Source organism: Oncorhynchus gorbuscha, linkage group LG04 (genome assembly GCF_021184085.1).
Source record: "Oncorhynchus gorbuscha isolate QuinsamMale2020 ecotype Even-year linkage group LG04, OgorEven_v1.0, whole genome shotgun sequence".
Lineage (NCBI taxonomy): Eukaryota > Metazoa > Chordata > Actinopteri > Salmoniformes > Salmonidae > Oncorhynchus > Oncorhynchus gorbuscha.
The window spans coordinates 9227679-9252525 of NC_060176.1; the positions used below are offsets into that span (position 1 = coordinate 9227679).

The window sequence follows — 24847 nt, forward strand, 5'->3', positions numbered from 1 at the left end:
TGTCTTTAAATATATTTTATAAGATACACTACTTATGCGTTGGCATTTTAAATAGAAAACATCTTATTACTTTTATCTTATTACTTTAATCGTATTACTTTCTCATGACATTATTTAAAAAATAAGTTTAACATATTATTCACTGAATATCTACAGCTCTATTTCCTGGTTAAAGACCACAGAATGGTGAAACACTTGGAATGTCAAAGCATTGGCACATTAGTAGGGTTGCAAAATTCCAGATATCCTGGTTAGAAGATTCACAGAATTAGGAGAAAATAAGCAGGAAATCCAGAATCCAGCAATCGGGATTTCTGGAGATCCTGGACATTTTGGGAAAGTTTCAGGAATTTTGCAACCGTACACATGAGTTAATTCTCAACAACAATACGACAACAGTATCGTGATGCTACACGATCACAGTAAGATGTCTGGACCATCAGGTAAGAAGCACCATCTCTAGTCTACTGGGCTGACTGGTTGTGGTTCTTCCTCTCCTGCCAGGACTTCTTCCTCAGGTCCAGCTCAGTGTCTGTGAAGGCTGCTGGGCCCCAGTTAGTCATCCTCTGTGGTCCTTTATCACCTTCACAGACAGAAGGAGAAAGAAAACATCACAGACTGTATTCAAACAATAGATCAATAGAACAAAGACATGAATAGCATTGTAATATGAGTATGGAGAGGAGAACAGAACAGAACATGAACATGCAGTGGAGGACATTCTACTATGGTGATGTTGGCCTCTCATTCTTACTTACCTGGCTGGATGAGACGGACCAGTCCCTCATGCTTGGCCACCTTGTCCTTCCAGCTCTTGGTCTTATTAGCTGCCTGCTCCAGTTTCATTCTCACCTCCTGTAACACAAACCCATACACATAGTTCATCCATATATCTCAATGATGGCCAAGTTCCTTTAAGTAATAAATAAGTTATGCTGTTGTTCTTGAAGTAGAGACAGTACTCAGTGAAATCACCACTAGATGGCAACAGAGTGCAAGAAGAGACCTCTATGATAGTTTTGTGTTGTGTCAACAGTTGACAGAGGAGTAATTCGAGAAGAAAGGCACATTTGGTGCCAGGGACGGACTGTCTGTTTCAGGCAGCCTTCCACTGACTCAACACTATCTTCAGCTGAATAAAGACAAGTAGTTGCTCACAGACATATAGGTCAAAAGGAAGTACTTCCTGCCAAATTAGTTTTAATCTTGTTTATGAAATGTCCCGGCAACACCTTACTTTAAGTGAAGTATTAATAGGGGACATGGTCCCTACTAACAGCCATATTGAAACACAGACAGTGTGTTGTTCTCTGACCTCGTACTGCTCCAGCGCTCCGTGCCTCTCTCTCTCAAGTCTCTCCAGCTGCAACATGGCTGCTTGCAGGGCCATCTCCTTGGCCAGCCGCTCGCTCTCCAGCTCCTGCTTCTCAGCCTGGGTCTGGGAGATGGCTCTCTGCTGCTGCAGGTGGATTTGCTCCAGCTCCGCCCGCTTGGCTGACTCCTCCTCCAGAAGCCTGTGTACATGCAGAAACAGACACACCACATGAACCAATCACAGACAGACTCAAACAAATGCTGGGTGCAGAAGCCTAAGAATGTGAACGTTAACATCTATACACAGCCTACTGATACACTGTTTTTGTGTGATAATGTACACTACATCTGTGTGTGAAGTTGTGTACCACATGGCACCATTTTCCCTATATAGTGTACTACCTTTAACCTGTGCATGAACACTGAGTGTACAAAACATTAGAAACACCTGCTATTTCCATGACAAAGACTGAGCAGGTGAATCCAGGTGAAAGCTAGGATCCCTTTGTCATGACTGACCATGAGAATCCAAATAGGTCAGATCAGGTTTACAATGAATAACATCAATCAGACCCCATTTCACCCGTAGATGGGGGAGGAAATAACTACTGGGGATTGACACTCACGTCCTGTTGTAAATCAAGGGAGAAGATCCAGGCTTGCGCTCTCCAAATTCACCAAAGGAATGTTCTTTGTCTCAACAGACCTTTTCCCACTGAAACTCTAACACATTAAAAAGTGAATACTGGAACAATATTTCTAACGTAGAAAGTGTCATTTTTTTGTTTTGTGATGTCATTAAAAATGTTATGAAGGAAATACTGTAACTTGGAAAGTATACATACCACATGGAAGAAGTTTCCATACTATGTGTTGTGCATGTAATATGGAAAATTGTGTTTTTTTTGTTTAAGAGAGGGATGTGATTTGAGAAGTTATAAGAGATCATTGTTTTCCAAAACATTGCACAGTGAGTAATCACCGCCCCAGCGTGAGGTCAGGGAGCATGCCTGCCTGCCGGAACCTTAAACCTTTCGAGCAAAAGGTATAAATAATGGGTTAAGAAAAAAACACATTGAACCAGAAAAAGTGTGAAGCAGCAACTACATGTTTAAAATGGTTTGAACTGTGAATCTCAACACAAGGTGGAGACGATGAACTCACCTCCAGGACAATCACTGGAACGGCTGTTTAGATGTCCTAAGTAAAGTATCTTCGAAAGCGAATTTAAGTAGGACCATCCTGTTACTCTGCTCAAACCATTGTATTACGTTACTCTCATCCCCCACTGGGAAACCATTGATACAGCTGGCTAGCCTATCTTCAAAGAAGTATCTTCAAGAGTGAATGGAAGGAAAATCAACTCTGTAGTTCTGTTCAGGACTATACAACAAGTCCCCAGATACTGGACAACTACGCAGAAGGACAACAGTAGAAGAGTTGTTTGAATCATTTGACAAAAAAAGGCCCAACACCCTTTTCAGGGCTGCCCCGTTTACCGAGAGATCCCAGGCGAACCCAGGCATTTCACGTAAATACATTTATCATGTCTAGCTCAAAGCGGGCCGCGGTTCGTGTGCAAAGTATATGGTTATTGTAGGTGAGAGTAGTTTCTGAATGTGGCAGTGTTAAGTGGTTCTGTCCCTCTATCTCCATCTATTCTTTAACAAGCAGCCATGTTGTTGTCATTCCGCTGGGGATAATAACCGGTGCAGAGTGTGTGTGTTTATCCTGTGTTCTCATTTAATTAGCTAGTAAATAAATAATTAAAACAATTTGTGTAGTACTGAATCAAAATTAATTAAGGCTCGGGTTTTTGCAGATGCAAGGAGGTTACGACTGCTCAGAATGATGATATGATATTATGAGGAAATGAGGTTATGATTAATAAGTTAACTGTTTATAGATATGATAGGTAAAGACCTTTCATAGTTTAATTCGGGAGATGGATGTGATAGGTAAAGACCTTTTAGATTTGAATTCAGGAGATGGTAACTCTTTAAAGAACCGCTCTCGTGGTGCCCCAGATCCTAATTAGTTAATTGCTACATTATTAATTTAATTGTGTAACAATTAAACAGTTAGTTAATTAGATAAATATGAGGGCAAAAGGGAAAGCAACTCAATATTAGAAAGGTGTTCCTATTGTCTTGTACACTCAGTGTAAGGCTACTGTCTATGAGTGTGTCAAGTGTGTGTTACGTCTAACCTGGTCTGTAGTTTGCGCATGGTCTCCTCATCCTGCCTGGCCTGTCTCTCATCCTCTAGTGCATCCTCCAGGCGGTGGTACATGTCCTCCAGCTCCCTGACACGCTGCAGGTACTGCTCCAACTCACTGGACTTCTGGGCCACCTGCTCCTCCATCTGCTGACGAACCTGACAGGGGACAATGGACACACGCAGGTTGATATGATAATCTGGACACAGATATGATTGCACACACGCACACACACGTGCACACACACCACCACAGTACATGTGCTGTGCATATGACAATCAATTCTGTTTAGTGTAGATTTTCCCAGATAACTCCATAAATAATACTCATACTGTGAGTAATAGTAATACTAATAGTAATAATACTTGGTTATACATCAAACGCAATGATTCAAAGTCATGAGAGAAGTCTTGCTGAGTAATACGTTGTTGCAGTGATTCTGAGTATTAACTTCCTGGAAGAGAGCTAGAGTGTAGCTTTGTGGTTGGTTACCATTTTCTCTCTCTCCAGGTCTGTTCTGTAGCGGTCCTGCAGGTCAGTCTGGTTCTGTTTTCTCCTCTGCTCCTCCAGAGTCGCTGTGGCCGCTGCCTCCTCCAGTTTCTGTCAGAAGCCAAGGGAGAGGAAGCCTTAACACTAGAAAAGCCTAATGTTAGTTGGCTACTAAATACATCGAACTTGCCAGGCAGTTTATTAACTATCTGCTATCTAAATAACTACCTAACATTTATTGACTTGATTATTCAAATAATTCTTAGCTAAGTGGTATAGTCGTTGTGCGTTAATTCTGGCTAAAGATTACTTCCAGCGCCGACAGAGATGGCTGCCTCGTTTAGCGTTCCTAGTCCCACGACTCCATTTTGTTGCTCCCAGCCTATAGACAGAGACTAAAACAGGAAGCTCCCGCTCTCAGGTCTGTTCAATGCTGGTCTGACCAATCTGATTCCACGCTTCAAGATTACTTTGATCACGTGGATTGGGATATGTTCCGCACTGCGTCAAACAACAACATTGACGACTACGCTGATTCGATGAGCGAGTTTATTAGCAAGTGTATCAGCGATGTCGTTCCCACAGCAACTATTAAAACATTCCCAAACCAGAAATCGTGGATTGATGACAGCATTCGCGCGAAACTGAAAGCGCGAACCACTGCTTTTACCCAGGGCAAGGTGACCGGAAATATGACCGAATACAAACAGTGTAGCTATTCCCTCCACAAGGCAATCAAACAAGCTAAGCGTCAGTATAGAGACAAAGTAGAGTCGCAATTCAATGGCTCAGACACAAGAGGTATGTCACAGGGTCTACAATCAATCACGGATTACAAAAGGAAAACCAGCCCCGTTGCGGATCAGGATGTCTTGCTCCCAAATAGACTAAACAACTTCTTTGCTCGCTTTGAGGACAATACAGTGCCACGGACACGGCCCGCTACCAAAACCTGTGGACTCCCCTTCACTGCAGACCAGCTGGCTGGTGTGTTTACGAACATATTCAATCAATCCTTATCCCAGTCTGCTGTTCCCACATGCTTCAAGAGGGCCACCATTGTTCCTGTTTCCAAGAAAGCTAAGGTAACTGAGCTAAACGACTACCGCCCCGTAGCATTCACTTCTGTCATCATGAAGTGCTTTGAAAGACTAGTCAAGGACCACACCACCTCCACCCTACCTGACACCCTAGACCCACTCCAATTTGCTTACCGCTCCAATAGGTCCAGAGACGACGCAATCGCAACCACACTGCACACTGCCCTAACCCATCTGGACAAGAGGAATATCTATGTGAGAATGCTATTCATCAGCACAGCTCATAACACCATAGTACCCTCCAAACTAATCATCAAGCTCGAGACCCTAGGTCTCGACCCCGCCCTGTGCAACTGGGTCCTGGACTTCCTGACGGGCCGCCCCCAGGTGGTGAGGGTAGGTAACAACATCTCCACCCCGCTGATCCTCAACACTGGGGCCCCGCAAGGGTGCGTTCTCAGTCCTCTCCTGTACTCCCTGTTCACCCACGACTGCGTGGCCATGCACACCTCCAACTCAATCATCAAGTTTGCTGACGACACTACAGTGGTAGGCTTGATTACCAACAATGACGAGACAGCCTACAGGGAGGAGGTGAGGGCCCTCGGAGTGTGGTGTCAGGAAAATAACCTCACACTCAACGTCTACAAAACAAAGGAGATGATCGTGGACTTCAGGAAACAGCAGAGGGAGAACCAACCTATCCACATCAATGGGACAGTAGTGGAGAGGGTAGAAAGTTTTAAGTTCCTCGCGTACACATCAACGGACAAGCTGAATTGGTCCACCCACACAGACAGCGTGGCTGAATAAATTTGGCTTGTCACCAAAAGCAACTTTTACAGATGCACAATCGAGAGCATACTGTAAGGTTCTCCAGAAGGTAGTGAGGTCTGCACAACGCATCACCGGGGGCAAACTACCTGCCCTCCAGGACTCCTACACCACTCGATGTCACAGGAAGGCCATAAAGATCATCAAGGACAACAACCACCGAGCCACTGCCTGTTCACCCCACTATCATCCTGAAGGCGAGGTCAGAACAGGTGCATCAAAGCAGGGACCGAGAGACTGAAAAACAGCTTCTATCTCAAGGCCATCAGACTGTTAAACACCCACCACTAACATTGAGTGGCTGCTGCCAACATACTGACTCAACTCCAGCCACTTTAATAATGGGAAAATTGATGTAAAATGTATCACTAGCCACTTTAAACAATGCCACTTCATATGTTTACATACCCTACATTACTCATCTCATATATATATATACTGTACTCATCTACTGCATCTTGCCATTTTTGATGTAATACATGTATCACTAGCCACTTTAAACGATGACACTTTTATGTTTACATACCCTACATTACTCATCTTATATGTATATACTGTACTCTATACCATCTACTGCATCTTGCCTATGCCGTTCTGTACCATCACTCATTCATATATATTTATGTACATATTCTTCATCCCTTTACACTTGTGTGTATAAGGTAATTGTTGTGGAATTGTTAGGTTAGATTACTCGTTGGTTATTACTGCATTGTCAGAACTAGAAGCACAAGCATTTTGCTATACTCGCATTAACATCTGCTAACCATGTGTATGTGTATGTGACAAATAGAATTCGATTTCTACTCCGATTTCAGAACTCTGAGTGTGCCAGAGTACAGAATAACTGATGAATTTACAAACGCTCAACACCCGTTGAATATGGTCGGTGTCAGTAAAAGTCGTAATAAAAAAATAAAAACGTAATTAAATTGTTGCCAGCAGCACAGTTACAGTCACCAATGCTATGGACAACATAAAAACAGCCTAATCAGCTCTGCTAGGGTGAGTAAAATGGTCAGAGTGATGTTTACGAACACCCAAAATCGTAATATGTCTAGGTAGTCATTTGTTATGCTAACAAGCTAGCAAGAGGTTGCATAGCAACAGCATCAACTTCCGGTAGACAAGAGAAGCGCTAGTACTCAACTGAAACGATACTGAAACATTTGTTTACAATATACCAAAATGATATGTAGTATATATGTAGTATATACTCATTAAGTATGTATACAGTATGTTAGTATGGGTATTCGAACACAGATAGTGATTTATTACACATAGAGTCATGATTTAAAAAATGACATTAAAAAGACTCCATGGGGGCTTTAAGGAACATTATGAAATCAAGAAAATGCATTTCAAAAGAACAGAATGGCATATTTTGAGTTTAAATATATTATTGTGGCTTGAGTGTTGCGCATGTATTCATTATATTATATTATATTTTGAAATCGAGCTCAAGGGGTCATTTTTAAGAGTTGTTTAACAAGGATATATTGCAGAATCTGCTCTTTCTGATACTATAATACATATATAGACATCAAAACTACCTGCTTGTGACTCTGTAGGCTCTCCTTCCCCTGCCTCTGTGTAAATATGTATTACTACCACTACGCTGCTGTTCATTGATTATTGATTTCCATTACTATAAGTATTTATCCATTTATTCTGCTACTGGTCATTATTACTCCTGTTTACATGAATATATTACCATTAGTATATTACCATAAGTATTTATATATTCCTGCTACTTTTCAGCACTTTTCAGCCCTGCAGTGGCGCAACGGTCTAAGGCACTGCATCTCAGTGCAAAAGGCGTCACTACAGTTCCTGGTTCAAATCCAGGCTGTATAACATCTGGCCGGGATTGGGAATCCCATAGGGCGGCGCCCAATTGGCTTGGGTAGGCTGTCATTGGAAATAAGAATTTGTTCTTAACTGACTTTCCTAGTTATATAAAGGTTCGAAAAATAATGTACAGTATTGTGCAAATGTGAAAAAATACTGTCAAGTAAAAATGCTTTCAAAAATAGACATGTTAATAGATTATATATTTATCAATTAACAAAATGCAAAGTGAGTGAACAGAAGAAAAATCTACATCAAATCAATATTTGGTGAACACCCTTTGCCTTCAAAACAGCATCAATTCTTCTAAGTACACTTGCACACAGTTTTTGAAGGAACTCGGCTGGTAGGTTGGGCCAAACTTCTTGGAGAACTAACCACAGTTCTTCTGTGGATTTAGGCAGCCTCAGGTGCTTCTCTCTCTTCATGTAATCCCAGACAGACTTGATGGTGTCGAGATCAGGGCTCTGTGGGGGCCATTCCATCTCTTCCAGGAAGGACTCCTTGTTCTTCTTTACGCTGAGATAGTTCTTAATGACTGTATGTTTGGGGTCGTTGTCATGCTGCAGAATACATTTATAGAAGTTACATTTATATTTTATACATTTAAATGTATAATTTATAGAATATATAGTTTAGGTGTAGTTTCGAGGGGCCATCATCTGTCTCGCAGGCTGACTGCTAGTGAATGACTGGCGCTGAATGAGGGGCAGGGGGGAACGTCCTCTTAAAATGGCTTATAACACAAATGATGTTTGTGATAATAAGATTCTAACAACAAGTGTGTTATATAGACTTATTTAGGAAAAATCAAGGACGGGGTGGACATGGCTTTAAAAATGGCAGAGTAATTGAAAAAGTACATTCGCTTTGAGTCAACGTGACAGTATTAATTCAGCCTTTACACGCTCAACTAAAGTTTACTTTGATAAGGAACTTACCTTTAAAAGGAACTTGCCTTTAAGTTTGGTCTAAAGGAGAAAAAACTGATATTGCTTTTCAGTGGGACAAGCTACACTCATTAGACTTATCGGACCCCTTTATCATATGTTTATCCTTTATAATTGTGACAACACAGAAACAAAATAATATTTAAACAATTGAACAGTGCTAGTTGATCTGATTTTGTTTGACATTTTAGTCATTTAGCAGATGCTCTTATCCAGAGCATCTTACATATATTTTCATACTCCCCCACCCACTTGGGAATCAAACCCTCACCCCTGGTGTTGCAAGCGCCATGCTCTACCAACTGAGCTACACAGGATTTGAGTTGAGAACTTGAGTAGAAAAGAATGATGCATAAGAAGAAAAGCTGGGCCTCCAGATGCTGGTGCAAAGGGGGAAGTGGGTAGTCTGAGACAGATCTAGATAACCAGCAGACCAGGACCGGAATACAGGCATCAGCTCTTTCACAGGTGTCCCTGAGCCAGCTACATTTGCATAAGTGCTTTTTTCCCCTCTTCTTAGATCTAATGAAAAACAAGGCAATAGTAAACATGTCGTCCCCCACGAATGATGCAGCACCCCCCTTCGGCCAATCAGTGTAATTTTATAAATTACGGATCTCTATGGCAAGATGAATCATTCACCCATGTTTAGTCAAAATCGGGCCAGTGGCGTCTGAGATATCGCTTGGGTTAGCTAGACTCATATCCCTGAGCATGTGGGCCAAAATTCATCACTCTGAGCCAAACAGATTAACCCCTAAGGTTGATGTCCGAGCCCCATGGAAATCTAATTAGCATAATACATTGCATTGGATGAGTCTCAATCCACCGCATCCGCCTATGTTGCACTTCCGCATCTGAGGTGAAAGCTGACAAAGCTAGAGCGGTCAGACCATGAGACATCCCAAAAATTGGGCTTCTCACAAAATCATCTATAGCGTCCGAAAGTTTTGGCATATAAACTATTTTTCTGCTCTAGGATGTCCACAGGCCTCACAAGACTCTTCTGAAGGTCCCCCAGTACCAATTGAAAAAAAATAATGGATGTACTGTATATATGGAGACTGTTTAGTGCGTTAAATACATGTAAAGAAATATATATATATACTAATGTTTTCTGATTTTTCTTATATCTTTCAGATATAGGACAAACACTTCAGAACAAACGTCCTTTAGATTTTTTGGTGGGGACTATCCGTTGTTCTATTTAGTGAATCTGTTATTCAATGCATTTGTATGGGCTAAAAGCAGTAAGGCCAAATAACAATTTTAATTGAAAAACATTGCATATATTTGCATATATAGGGTTGAATGGCGGGAAATCGGTTACCGAGGTTTATATGGATTTACCGCCCAAAACCTCTCCCTTTTCCAAGGATAAATAACTGCGAAAAAACATGAAATTACAATAAATTATTTACATGAACAGCATGGCGTGAAATGGAACTGTTAAATGATGTGATGTCTAAATCTGTCTTCTCTACAGCCTCTGCATGATGAATCGTCAACGCTCAGGGTGGGGGCAGACAGCCCATCTCAGGGTGGGGGCAGACAGCCCATCTCAGTATAGAACGCAGTTCACAATGCATGGAGACCTATTATTTCATCATGGTAACTTTTTTTTCTTGTGACAGGTAGGCCTTTATTTGCTGCAGCATAGCCTATGCTACAGCAATATAAATACAGAATGTGCATCTAATTTACCCATATCCATCTAGCTTTCGAGGGTCACTTAATTTTTTTATTGTAAAGATTTATTTAAATTTTATTGGAGCTGCAGAGTGATAAAACAACGTGTCACTCGAAATTCGTTGCTGTAAATCAGTGCATATGCGCGAGCACTCTCTCACAGTCTTTCTCTCTCCATCAACTCCATTCAAATTGCATCCAAAATAGATCATTCTGTTCTAGATTGATATATAGCCCTACCTATAGATGTCCTAGCCTACCTCTTTCAGGTAATAAATGTGTATTTCACCTTTATTTAACTAGGCAAGTCAGTTAAGGACGAATTCTTATTTTCAATGACAGCCTAGGAACAGTGGGTTAACTGCCTATTCAGGGGCAGAATGACAGAATTTGTACCTTGTCGGCTCGGGGGTTTGAACTTGCAACCTTGCGGTTACTAGTTCAACGCTCTAACCACAAGGCTACCCTGCAGTAGTAGCCTCATATTTAGCTAATTATCAATGGTTATGCATAATAAGATTCTAACATAACATTCAGAGCTCTTGGAGCCCCATGCAAGAAAAGCTAGACTAGAATAGCTTGCTGGACACACATTCTTTTTGCATTTCTTATACCAATAGACTATTCGAAGAGGGATGCAAGCCCTTGTTTGCTGAATGTTAAATACAGCAGCCAATATAACCCAGTTAGGCAATAGCAGTTACTTATTCACAGCCATAACCATTCAATCTTCATGAAGAGAAGTGAAAGCAGTGTGCATCTAATTCTAGTCTTATATTACTCAAGGATGACATTAGAATGATGACGACAAGGACTATGAAACGTACTTTATTTAACTATTGAAAGAGAGGAAGAAATGAAGCAACAAGAGAGAGAAAGAGGAGGTAGGCTAATAACATTAGGGGAAATATTATGAAAGGTAGGCATATATATATATATATATATATGCCTATCAGCCTACAAATTATACAAATAGGCCCTTTTATATTTCAAAATTTAAATCAAATTCGCTAGCCTATATTGGTAACTTTGTGTGCTACATCAGAATTGTATGTTCTCTCCCTGCTTTATTATGGTTTGAACGATGTGCGTAAATCCAGTACATAAAATACAGTATAATACAGTACAGTAATACAGTTCACACTCAAAAATATTAGCCTAGCAGAGCTAGTTTAATTTATTTACCCAAGAGAGCATACAGTGCCTTCGGAAAATATTCAGACCCCTTGACTTTCACATTTTGTTAGGTTACAGCCTTATTCTAAAATTGATTAAATCATTTCCCCCCTCATCAATCTACACCCCATAATGACAACGCAAAAACAGGTTTTTAGACATTTTTGTTAACTTATATACAATGAAATATCACATTTACATAAGTATTCAGACACTTTACTCAGCACTTTGTTGAAGCACCTTTGGCAGAAATGACAGCTTCGGGTCTTATTGGGTTTGACGCTACAAGCTTGGCACACCTGTATTTGGGGAGTTTCTCCCATTCTTCTCTGTAGATCCTCTAAAGCTATGTCAGGCTGGATGGGGAGCATTGCTGTACAGCTATTTTCAGGTCTCTCCAGAGATGTTCAATCGGTTTGAAGTCCGGGCTCTGGTTGCGCCACTCAAGGACATTCAGAGACTTGTCCTGAAGCCACTCCTGCGTTGTCTTGGCTGTGTGCTTCAGGCCATTGCCCTGTTGGAAGGTGAACCTCTACCCCATACCGAGGTTCTGAGCACTCTGGAGCAGGTTTTCATCAAGGATCTCTCTGTACTTTGCTCTGTTCATCTTTGCCTCGATCCTGACTAGTCTCCCCGTCACTGCCGCTGAAAAACATCCCCACAGCCGCCATCACCATGCTTCATCGTAGGGATGGTGCCAGGTTTCCTCCAGACGTGGCACTTGGCATTCAGGCCAAAGAGTTCAATCTTGGTTTCAACAGACCAGAGAATATTGTTTCTCATGGTCTGAGAGTCTTTAGGTGCATTTTACTGAGGAGTGGCTTCTGTCTGGCCAATCTACCATAAAGAACTGATTGTTGGAGAGTTGCAGAAATGGTTGACCTTCTGGAAGGTTCTCCCATCTCCACAGAGGAATTCTAGAGCTCTGTCAGTGTTACCATCGGGTTCTTGGTCTTATGTTTGGCCGGGCGGCCAGCTCTAGGAATAGTCTTGGTGGTTCCAAACTTCTTCCATTTAAGAACGATGGCCACTGTGTTCTTGGGGACTTTCAATGCTGCAGAAAATGTTTCGGTACACTTCCCCAGATCTGTGCCTCGACACAATCCTGTGTCTGTATGTGTATGTAAACTTCTGACCCCCTGGGAATGTGATGAAATAAATAAAAGCTGAAACAAATCATTCTCTCTACTATTATTTTGACATTTCACAATCTTAAAATAAAGTTGTGATCCTAACTGACCTAAGACAGGACATTTTTACTAGGATTAAATGTCAGGAATTGTGAAAAACTGAGTTTAAATGTATTTGGCTAAGGTGCATGTAAACTTCCGACTTCAACTGTACATATAAATATATGGATGAATGTTTATTGGTCAATAGAGGCCATGTTGTTTTAGGTACTAGTCTGGAAAATGTTGCATTGAGAGACCTTTGTCCATAGACGCCACATATCAAGTTTCGTGCAGATCGGTCATATGTTACCAGAAGAGCAGTATTTGAAGTGTTTTTCACAAAATTCATAATGGCAGACAATCCTTGTGAGGAAAGGGACCTATGTAGCGAATTTTATGACTTTAGGTCAAACGGGGTGAGGGGCGTGACCTTCCAAAATTAGCATTTTCAATCTGTTGTTATAGAGCCACCATCTGGCCAATCAGTGTACTTTTGTAAATCCCGGATCTCTATAGCAACACTCAAGTTGTCAAAATCGGGGCAATGCTGTCTGAGATATCGCATCTGACTAACGTATAAACATACAAACGTACTAACAGACGTAGACAGATCCACATTCCCCTCCCCGATTTCATTGTGGGGGACAATGATCTGTTTCTGAAATTCATAAACATTTCTAACATAATATGCTTGATTCACTGCATTCGGAATTAAGGTATGTTCTCTACAAGTGTTACACTAGTTAAACATGGGTCAAAATTAAGCATGAGACATGGTATGGTGTTCATTCATGAGGAACTGAAACTCCTCTGGGAATAACAGAAACCACAGCCCCGCATAAATCCCAGGACCCCCTCCCCCAGTCAATACTATGAGAGCATCTGAACCACGTGACAAATAACAAATAAACCTTCACTAAAATGTATATTTGTATACATAAATATATAATAAAAGGGTATGGGAGAAATCAAGTGAGGGGGGGGGATTAAGTAAGAAAGAAGGAAAGAAAGAGAGATGGAAAGAAAGAGAGCAAGAGAGAGAGAAAGAGAGCGAGCGAGAGAGAGAGAGAGAAAGAGAGAAAGAGAGAGAGAAAGAGAGAAGAAGAGAGAAGAGAGAGAGAGAAGAGAGAGAGAGAGAGAGAGAGAGAGAGAGAGAGAGAGAGAGAGAGAGAGAGAGAGAGAGAGAGAGAGAGAGAGAGAGGGAGAGAGGTTTTCCTTGACTCAGGAAAGGGAGGGTGGGTGTGCTCTGACCTTTCATTCTGTCCATTATAACTGAATGCAGTAAAGAGTAGAGACAGAATTCCACCATATAATCAGCCTATTGTCTTTAACAGTCACACCTCCTTCACACAGCCACTGGACTTTTCCATCAAGTACTTTCACCACAGACTTCAGAAACAGTGAAGCATTTTACAAATACTGTAACATGCTCATTATAATATATTTTGTACCTTCAGGAGTAGGCTACCTGTAAAATGACATCATGGATCAGGTTTACTGAGGTCAGCCGACAACTGGTAGTATAATTCCCAAACTACTATAATAACCCTACAATGTAACTACTACAATCACCCCTGATTGGCCATGAACGTGTCCAATTTAGTCTGGGTTATCTCAGCTGAGAGAGTGGAAGAATGTGCGACAGGTCTGTGTAAAATGCTTAGGAACAGGCCTGGATGAGGACAGAACCTGCGGCTTTGACCATAGAATACAATCAACATTCTTAGTGTTAATTCTTAAGGGGCTACAGCCCCAAGGCAGAAAAGTTACCTGTCATTTACAGCAGACAAACAGAGGACAATAAAAGTGTGATTAGTAACAGGGAGAGGTGTGAGGATTCCCTGTCCTGAGATGGCAGGTAAGTTTCTGTGGGGGTCTATAGTTCTGAATGAAAGGGGGTTTAACACACTGAATAACATTTGAATGACAAGTGGTGTGAAGCTACATAGCAATTATGTGAGAGAGCGAGCAAGAGAGAGACTGCGAGAGACAGAAAGCGAGAGAGAGACAGAGGGTCTGCTATATAAATGGTTGGAAAGTGGTGTTTGGGGAAAAACACACATTGTAAAATCCATGCACACAAACAACAAGTGTGCGGTTAATATTGGCAAAAAACACACGCACAGACTTCTTTCCACAGGGCCATGGAATGAGACAGGGATGCATCTTGAGGCCCACATTCTTCAACATATACTGTATATCAATGAATTGTCGGGGCACTAGAACATTCTGAAGCACCCAAGCTCACCTACTAGAATTTGAGTCAAATGTCTACTGTTTGCTGATGATCTGGTTCTTCTGTCCCCAACCAATGAGGGCCTACAGCAGCACATTAATCTTCTGCACAGATTCTATCAGACCAGGGCCCTGACAGTGAATCTCATTAAGACAAAAATAATGGTGTTCCAAAAATTATCCAGTTGCTTTACTCCATTAAAAGGAACATAAAATTAAATATCCCAATTAGGATCTGGCGAAAAATTATTGAATCAGTTATAGAACCCATTGTCCTTTATAGTTGTGAGGTCTTGTGTCCGCTCATCAACCAATAATTCACTAAATGGGACAAACACCAACCGTACAAATTCAAACACTAAATAATGCATGCAGAGCAGAATTAGGACAATATCTGCTAATTATCAAGATCCAGAATAGAGTCGTTAAATTCTAGGACCACCTAAAAGGAAGCGATTAGAAAACCTTTCATAACAAAGCCATCATCTACAGGCTGAACCAGGATGGGAGCTGTGGTGAAGCGATGTTTGAGGTCCTGGAACGCCCGGTCAGCAGCTGGAGACCACGTAAATGGAGCCTTGGGGTGAGGTGAGTGCTGACAGGGGGGGAAGCCAGAGTGCTTCAGATCAGGGTGTGACATATAACAAAGTAGTAAATGACCTAGAGACAGAAACCTGGCACAATGTACATTTTGCTGTCTGTTGCTTGATAGCACAATGTACCTTTGTATAATTCTACACATCTGTTGTTTGTCATGACATTCAGGAAGGTTGTACTTTGCTATAAAGAGCTACAACCCAAATATGTTTGTTGGGCTCCCAGCGATCACTTAAAACCATACCCAAACCAGACACGCTCGTGCATCAGCCTGTGTCATCGTGCACAAATCTATTTTGTTCCCCCCCACACCAAACTCGATCACGACACGCAGGTTGAAATATGAAAACAAACTCTGAACCAATTATATTAGTTTGGGGACAGGTCGAAAGGCATTAAACAATTATGGAAATTTAGCTAGCTAGCTTGCAGTTGCTAGCTAATTTGTCCTATTTAGCTAGCTTGCCGTTGCTAGCTAATTTGTCCTGGGATATAAAAGTTGAGTTGTTAATTTACCTGAAATGCACAAGGTCCTCTACTCCGACAATTAATCCACTCATAAAATGGTCAACTGAATCGTTTCTAGTCATCTCTCCTCCTTCCAGGCTTTTTCTTCTTTGGACTTTATATGGCGATTGGCATCTAACTTTCAAAATAAGGTGAATTATCACAACCGACTGACCGACCTCAGTTCATCTTTCAATCACCCACATGGGTATAATCAATGAGGAGATGGCACGTGGGTATATGCTTCTAAAAGCCAATGAGCAGAACTTGCATTGCGTTCGGCGTCACAAATAGAAGCTAATTCTATTTTAGCGCTTGGCAAAGTAGACGCTCGTTCGCGTGCGCGAGCAGTGTGGGTGCAATGATTGAATAAAATGTATGTGTACATTTATTTTGCATTGCGTTTTAGGTAGCGTGTAACTTAAGGGTGGTCATTGACCAACTCCATTATTACAATAATTAATAATCAAGTTTATTTGTTTTTAAGAAATCTAAAAGTCTCTCTCCTTTGAATCAGAAACGACACGCCTCATGGGTCTCTCGGTCGCAGCCGGCTGCAACACAAACCGGGATCGAACACGGATCTGTAGTGACGCCTCTGCTTCAAACCACTGCGCCACTTGAGAGGCCCATTGGTCTTCATTTAAGGTTAGGCATTTCAAATGATCACTGTTCCAGATATGAGATGCGAATCACTTCGCACTGTTCTGTTCTATTTTATTCTGTTATATTACATCATGTTTTTTTACTATAAAATAGGTGTCAAGTGTAAAAAGGGTTCAGGAAATAAGAGCATCTTGTCTGCTAAATTAACAAAACAAGGATATGCCATTGCACAGCCATACCTTTTTGAAGATTGTCTTCGACGATATAATATAACCAGTTGTTATTACAGTGTCAATAAATTAATCTTAAATGGCACTTGTTTTTTTATTGACTGAATATATGAGGCAATTTAGCAATTAGGATTCGTTATCTGTAACATTCTGATAAATTAGGCATTGTTGCTCACTGTTGGCATATACGGTGGATAAATACGCACATATTTTTTCCAGTGCCACCCTTGTTCTATAAATAGCTTATTTTGTTTTGAGTACTCCAAAAAGAATCAGGAGTACTTGAACAGTCAAAGAAGGTCAAATTCCCATCCCAAGTCCCCTCAGCAAGCTGGTCCTAGGGTTCTGTTCACAAACACCAACAGACCCCACAGAGCCCCAGGACAGAAACACAACCGGAAAAAACAAAAATATAATTACTTGACACACTGAAAAGAACTAAACAAAAAACAAAGCAAACTTGAATGCTATTTGGCCCTAAACAGACAGTACACAGTGGCAGAATACCTGACCACTGTGACTGAACCAAAATTAAGGAAAGCTTTGACTTCCGGCTCAGTGAGCATAGCCTTGCTATTGAGAGGCCACCGACTACCCTACCGGGGGCGGCAGGGTAGTCTAGTGGTTAGGTCATTGGACTAGTAACCGAAAGGTTGCAAGTTCAAATCCCCGAGCTGACAAGGTACAAAATCTGTCGTTTTGCCCCTGAACAGGCAGTTAACCCACTGTTCCTAGGCCGTCATTGAAAATAAGAATTTGTTCTTAACTGACTTACCTCGTAAAATAAAGGTATAAAGTAGGCAGACCTGACTCTCGAGAGAATGTGCACATTGGCCACAAAATAGATGGAAAGTGAACTGCACTTTCTAACCCCTAGCCAAATGTATGACCATATTAGAGACACATATTTCCCACAAAGAATGATAAATTAAATTTTGATCAACTCCCATATATATTAGGTGAAATACCACTGTGTGCCTTCACATCAGCATTATTTGTGTCCTGTTGCCACAAGAAAATGACAACCAGGGAAGCACAAAAACAACTCGTGTTTATGTTTATTTATACTTTCCCTTTTGTACTTCAATTATTTGCACATTGTTATAACACTGTACATAGCCAACATTGGAAATGTATCTATTATTTTACTGTTAATTTCTGATTTTTTATTTCACTTTTGTTTATTATCTATTTCACTTGCTTTGGCAATGTAAACATATGTTTCCCATGCCAATAAATCCCTTTGAATTGACAGAGAGAGGAGGGAGAGAGAGAGAGAGAGAGAGAGAGAGAGAGACAGACAGTACCTTCCTCATGGACTCCAGTTGTCTATGCTTGTTTTCATTGGCTATCTGCAGCAGCCTCATCCTCTCCTCCAGCTCCCCCTGTTCGGCCTGCTGTTTCTGCCTGAGCTCCCTGCGCCGCAGCCTGGCCTCAAGGTGCGGAGAGGGCAGGCCCAACCTCAGCAGCTGGATGCATGTTTGGATGGCTGGGAAGGGAAGTGAGGAGAGGAGGGTCAGATAAAGAAAGGCTGGCTGCTTTATCTACTGCAGCGCCCCCACACCCTGATAAACACACAGCTGGGACAGAGCGATGTGAGAACAAGTTACTCTGAGATTTAAAAATAAACCCTAATGTGGTGAGATAAAAGCTGTGCTGTTTACAGAATCTGTTAAGATGGTGGGAGGGATTGGTCACTTTACCTTGAATCCATTCTTGTTTCCTCTTCTTATCTGATGCACTGATCTCAAAGCTTTTGTCGCTGCACTTCACTATAAAGAGGCATTTCTTCCCCTCCTTGTCTGGTAGAGACTGCAGAGAGAACAAGACGTCACACACTCACTGCACACTTCCTTGTGTCGATCCCATTAACCCAGAGTTTGATGAAACATTGAATTTGTGATTCATTTCAGGAAACTAGGCGTGTGTTGCATGTCACTACATCACAGGTGAGCCATTTGAACTTAAACTTAAAAACAAATTGAAATGCGTTTTTTGGCAGAAATGCCTTCTGGAACATGTGAACTTTCATGTGCCTTAATAACAAACTTGTGGGCCTCCCGAGTGGCGCAGTGGTCTAAGGCACTGCATCGCAGTGCTCGCTGTGCCACTAGAGATTCTGGGTTCGAGTATAGGCTCTGTCGCAGCCGGCTGCGACCGGGAGACCCGTGCGGCCCAGCATCATGCGGGTTCGGGGAGGGTTTGGCCGGCGGGGGTATCATTGTCCAATTGCGCTCTAGCAACTCCTGTGGCCGGCCGGGCGCAGTGCACGCTGACACGGTCGCCAGGGGTACGTGTTTCCTTCGAAACATTGGTGCGGCTAGCTTCCAGGTTAAGTAGGCATTGTGTCAAGAAGCAGTGCGGCTTGGTTGGGTTGTGTTTCAGAGGACGCACTGCTCTCGACCTTCGACTCTCCCGAGTCCGTAAGGGAGTTGCAGAGGAGCCTCTTAAAGAAGAAGTTACAGGTCTGTGAGAGCCAGAAATCGTGCTTGTTTGTAGGTGACCAAATACTTATTTTCCACCATAATTTGCAAATAAATTCATAAAAAATCCTACAATGTGATTTTCTGGATTTTTTTCTCTAATTTTGTCTGTCTTAGTTGAAGTGCACCTATGATGACAAATACAGGCCTCTCTCATCTTTTTAAGTGGGAGAACTTGCACAATTGGTGGCTGACTAAATACTTTTTTGCCCCACTGTATGTGTAGGTAATCCTTTCTAACGTGGCTTAAAAATAAATATATAATGTAGTCGAACTGCAAAGGTGTTGCAATCCACTTTCGAGAGGACCGAGTTTTGAAATCAGTGGAATGCGGACGCTATAGACGTTTTTGTGAAAACACTGTTTTTTCGGCATGTCTCATGGTCTGACAAACACTGCTCTAGCCCTGCCACCTTTCAACATAGATGCGGAAGAGCGATACCGGTGGATGCAGTGGATTGAGACGCAGCCCAGATATCTCTAACTTAAACAGATAGATTTTGATGAGGATTGTTTTATCATTTTAATTACATTTACGTGGGGCCGCGGAAATTGTAGGCTATGGGTTAACAATGCCAAAGGAAGCTGGTTAACAAAAGTGGGCTAGCATGCATTCCAACGCTCCACACAATTTATTTAGGAGTTAAATGATAGCATTAAGAGTGACCAATGGAATAATACATTGTTCTTACCTCCACACAACAGTTGCGGTCCAGCGAAATGTCCCCCTTCTTGTCAGTGAGGTCCTCACTCACATAGTATGACATAGAGTTTGGTCCGAGCACAAACCAGCGCTCTGTCCAATTTTTCCTTTTGTGCCCTTTTTTCATCATGTAGCCCTTCAGGATAAAATACATGAATCTGTCACACTCAGGATTGTAATATCTTATCTATATCATTGTTACCACCAGCAGAGGTCTGACAGAGGTCAGTGTAGAGTAGACAGTCACTGTGTCCTAAATGGCACCCTATTCCCTATTTACAGCAGTACTTTTGAACAGAGCCCTATGGGTTCTCGTTAAAAGTATTGCACTATACAGGGAATATGGTCCCATTTGGGATGCATAAAGTGTTGTGAGAGAGGGTACCGCAGGCGAACCTGTCTGAGAACATCCAGTATGAGCTCCTGGAAGACCTCAGAGATGCCCATGGACAGGGTCTGGCGGTTCATGCCCTTACTGAAGTGGCCCATGCCAACCAGCTCTATCAGCTCCCAGGCAATCAGGCATTGCTGCTTCCTGTTCAACATGAGCTTGTAATCATCAAACCTCTCCTGATTCCAAATGCCTCCCATGGCCTCCATCAGCTTCCGCAGGAAGTACTCAATCTGGAGGGGGGAGGAGAGGACACCGTGAGTCAGTCCTGTGGTATGAATGGGAATCATTTTACCTGGAAGAGTATAATTACAGCTAAAATAATAAGATATGTATGTTTATTAAAGGTGTTGCCTTGTCTCTCACTTCCTCTGTGATGATGACCAGTGGGTACCTGTCTTCAGACAGGAAGTTGAAGATGCACCAGACCTTGAAGGCATCATCGTTGGAGATGAGAAGATGGCTCATGTTGATGTTTTTCTTGAAACACAGTGTCCAGCACACATTGTTGAACTCCAGTATGTCAAAGTTATCCCTAACCTGTAATTAACATAAACAAAGCCAACATTCACACAAAACAGAACAACTTCCCTATTTTTCTTCAACATACTATAAGTAAGGGCAACAAGATTAGAAAGAGTCAGTGGTAGCCTAATATTTCTCTGCCCTACGTTTTAGCCCACAGGGTGTGAAGTACAAACATAATGTTCTTCGTCGCTTCATTTTAATTCAAGTCAGATTCCGGAGGAGAAAGGCAAGGAAATAGCCCCCAAGTACAAATAGCGCTAGGACTAAAGCAGTTTACTAATTGACATCAGTGTTGGTGTTATTGCTATGGAAACAGTTGGCAAGCCCTGCAAGTCTACAGATGTGGGCTATATCTGATGGTCTGCCAACTAGAGAACTGAGGACAAAAAACTTTAAAGATCACTTCTTGCTTTATCACTGGTGTTTACAAAGTAAGTGCATTCATTACCAATGGCTGACTGCTTGAATATTAAAAAAGACATGAGTAATTATTATCTCTCCGATGCCAATAGATGGGCCTTTACTTCCCATGCACTGCCGAAGTCATAATAAAACTCCTTGTATGCTATTTGTTTTATTTCACTCGAGTTGTGTTCTGATTATGAGTCGGTCTCTATAAATTTGCTATCACAAAAGGGTCCCCGGCCACAAAAAGTTTGAGAACCCCTGCAATATGTGTAAAAACAAGGTGTTTACCAATCAGATTGTGAAGCTTTTCTAGAAAACAGACTCAGCGAAAACCAAAAACTCTGCATCATGCAATCATCATGTTCTGGAATCTATCTGTAGTAGTGTGCATGTTAACCCTTCACTTCTAAATGCAATGTATGACACAGGATGAAATGGGAGTAGCTGATGTGAGCTCAATGGACGTTTCTTCTGAAACGAAGGCTATATTTTCTTGCACTCATTGCAGTAATTTTCAGCACACATGGTTTTTTCTTTCGATAACTAACAATGGTGGGTCTCACACCTCCTTGATGGCTGTGAAACAGAAAGATTCTGCCACTCGCACAGTAGACATACCATAACAATGGCAGCCTTGTTCAAGGTCAAACAGATCCTGCTTCCTCCATTTATTTCTCAAAAACCAATACATTTTAATATGGTTGACATGCATAATATGGGTGACATGCATATCTTAGAAACTAAGATAAACACTGACAATAGAAATAACACTCATCATATTATGAGCGAGGAACGTTATATACAGAAAAGCATTGCCTTAAACAATGTTTCTAAAGGCACACATAAAACACTTTCCATGAAGTCTTATCATCCACTATGGGGATGCAGCACTCCACAGTTAAACCTCATGCTGAGGGATCTGTCGACCTAGGGGCTATGTACATTCTAGTGGTTCTATTTCTATGGACCCAACATCCCAGAGCCCTCCACTAAAAGAGCCACTGAGGTGAGGAGACAGGATGACGCAGGTGCTCAGAAGCCTTAGTGCAATGTCGGTTTGACATTTTACTGCATTGTTAGGAGCTCGTAACATTCACATTTTGCTGCACTCGCTACAACATCTTTTAAACTATGATCAAATCAAATCAACTTTGATTTAAAGTCTGCCAACTCCTTGTGAATTTATTTATTTAAGTCAGTTAAGATCAAATTCTTATTTTACAATGATGGTCTACCCCAGCCAAACCCTCCCCGGTTGTGATACAGCACAGGATCAAACCAGAATCTGTAGTGATGCCTCTAGCACTGATATGCAGTGTCTAAGACCACTGCGCCACTCGGGAGCCCACTTAGACCGCTTGCGCCACTTGGCATGACAATGAGCAATGGAGTTGGAAAGAGCACAAACAAATCTCTTACTGCTCACCTTGTCCAGTATGAATCTATTGAGGTAGGGCATGTAGCCCTGGTTGGACACAGGGCCCTCATCATCATCCTTAAAGTGCTGCTCCAGGGCGACTGGGTCATGGGGTATCTTCATCACAGTGCACAGGTTATGAGAGAGCACCTGTCAGATCAGATCATGCAGTCAGGGAAACCGTCATAGTAATAGTAATATCATAGTAATATCATTCACCAGGTATCCCCCCCCCCCCCCCCCCAATGCTCAGAAGCATTTTATACAGGATATGCACAATGAGTCTGGGGGCGAGGTTACTGCCATACTGTTGGTATTCACTGGGCATAGTAGAGAGATGTTACAGTAATATTTGGGTGTTTAAGGGATATCAAAAAGATTCCTCATACAAGTGGGCATCATGCTCCCATAAACACAATTACATGGTGATTTTTCAAAAGGATCTCTGTTTAGTCTAAGATCACATTGACATGCATGACTAAGCATGTGTTGCTGTCAGTTCAAGCATTGCTGCCCAAGCATTACTTCTGTTCCTTCCTGGAAACATCTACAAAAAGTGTGTTGAAAAGGTCCCTGTTGAGATGTAGAGTGAAGTAAATATATCAAAATAAATCTTATTATATTTATGAATAAGCCACTCACGAACATCTATAATCTATTCTAGACAAAGGAACAGACTGGACTGTCTGAAAAATAATATTAACAATGGATGGTTGACAACATTTCCGGGCAAGTCAGGATGTTCTCTATGCAGTGTTGTGATAGCTCAGGTTGAATTTAGGTGCTGAATGAAAGGTGAAGGCATATTTTCCAGACATCGAAAATACTTATTTTCTGGATGTCGAAAGTATGTTTTTACGTCTATGATTGGTTCATAATTGGTTCGGTCCGGACCAAAAATCAACGTCCTTGGAAATTGAAATCAAGACCGGTCTGGACTGCACCAAAAAAAAACCACCAACAAAATACAGTCAATCCAGACAGCACCAATAAACGGACCAAAAAAATAAATCCAAAAGACGTTGAGGTCGGTAAATGATGAGTGTAGTGTCTTCATCAGAGCCTGGCTGGTACACAGACCACCGGACAGACCCAGACAGGAAAACAATACCTACCCTTCCAAAGCAGTGCCCCTTGCCTTTTAAAATCTCAACACTCTTACGTTAGATTCTGTCCAAATGACAAAATATCCTGTGTAAAGCAAGATTATCATCAGGCACGCATGTCCCACATTCATAGGTATCTGTCAATCAACAATGGTTATTTCCACAGAACCATTGTTATTCCTGTTTTTTTGTGCGAAAAAGTTAGACACACACGAGTAAGATAAAATACTTCTGATATAAGCAGAAACTGTGTAGCCTGTGAGTTGAGGAACAGCAGAAATGTGTCTCTACTTTGTTGTCGATGTTGCCGACTGAATTATCACTTGGCAGTTGACACAAAATTAACTATAGTGGGGGAAGCGAAGCAGCACATAAAAGTAGTGTACACTGAATTAAAATTAAGATCTCAGATACATTGTCAAATATTTTATCCAACTGATCAGAACTTTTTGTTTGTGTCTGATATTCGGATCAGCAACATGAGAAAATATTCCAATGTCAGAATTAATCTAAATTTCGGTTTTTGAGCAAACATTTTTTTTAAACTTCATTATGGAATAATACTGTAGGCCTACTAGCTACGATTTAAAGCCTACCTTAAGCTGTGATTTGGACACTTTCCCACTTTGATCCACGTCCAAGGCTGTGAATGCGTGCCATATTGACTTCAGAAGTTCATCTCGCAGTAGTCCCATGTTCGTAGCCCCTAGCGCGCTCGAAGTCTAGGTAAAACTGCAATTTTTTCAGACACTGATACATAGTCACGTGATCGAGTGTCGCAGCAGGAAAATGAGACCGCATCATCCAATGACTATGGTAGCACCAGATAGCGCATAGTTGTCGAACGCGTTGCGCTTTCATCAGTATTCAATTGTGAAGAGTAAACGGTTAATAGACCAAACT

General features: G+C 41.6%; 1 protein-coding gene across 1 annotated transcript; it reads right to left on the reverse strand.

Moving 5' to 3' along the window:
• On the reverse strand, nucleotides 1-24677 carry LOC124033609 (switch-associated protein 70-like). The gene is made up of 12 exons (XM_046345701.1): nucleotides 24541-24677; nucleotides 22848-22988; nucleotides 20852-21025; nucleotides 20491-20718; nucleotides 20084-20230; nucleotides 18612-18720; nucleotides 18216-18397; nucleotides 4025-4132; nucleotides 3524-3690; nucleotides 1316-1514; nucleotides 759-855; nucleotides 1-583 (listed from the first exon to the last, which is right to left on the reverse strand). The coding sequence occupies exons 1-12, from the start codon at nucleotides 24637-24639 to the stop codon at nucleotides 465-467; spliced, it is 1770 nt and encodes a 589-aa protein (XP_046201657.1). The 5' UTR covers nucleotides 24640-24677; the 3' UTR covers nucleotides 1-464.
• Nucleotides 24678-24847: the final 170 nt, after the last annotated feature.

What these genes read in the sequence shown, in the direction of transcription:
- LOC124033609 (XM_046345701.1), bottom strand. Translation starts at nt 24,639, where the DNA reads ATGGGACTACTGCGAGATGAACTTCTGAAGTCAATATGGCACGCATTC. An exon ending in ATAGATTCATACTGGACAAG is followed by an intron (nt 21,026 to 22,847) that starts GTGAGCAGTAAG and finishes TGTTAATTACAG; the next exon opens with GTTAGGGATAACTTTGACAT. An exon ending in GAAACAAGAATGGATTCAAG is followed by an intron (nt 18,398 to 18,611) that starts GTAAAGTGACCA and finishes TTCCCTTCCCAG; the next exon opens with CCATCCAAACATGCATCCAG.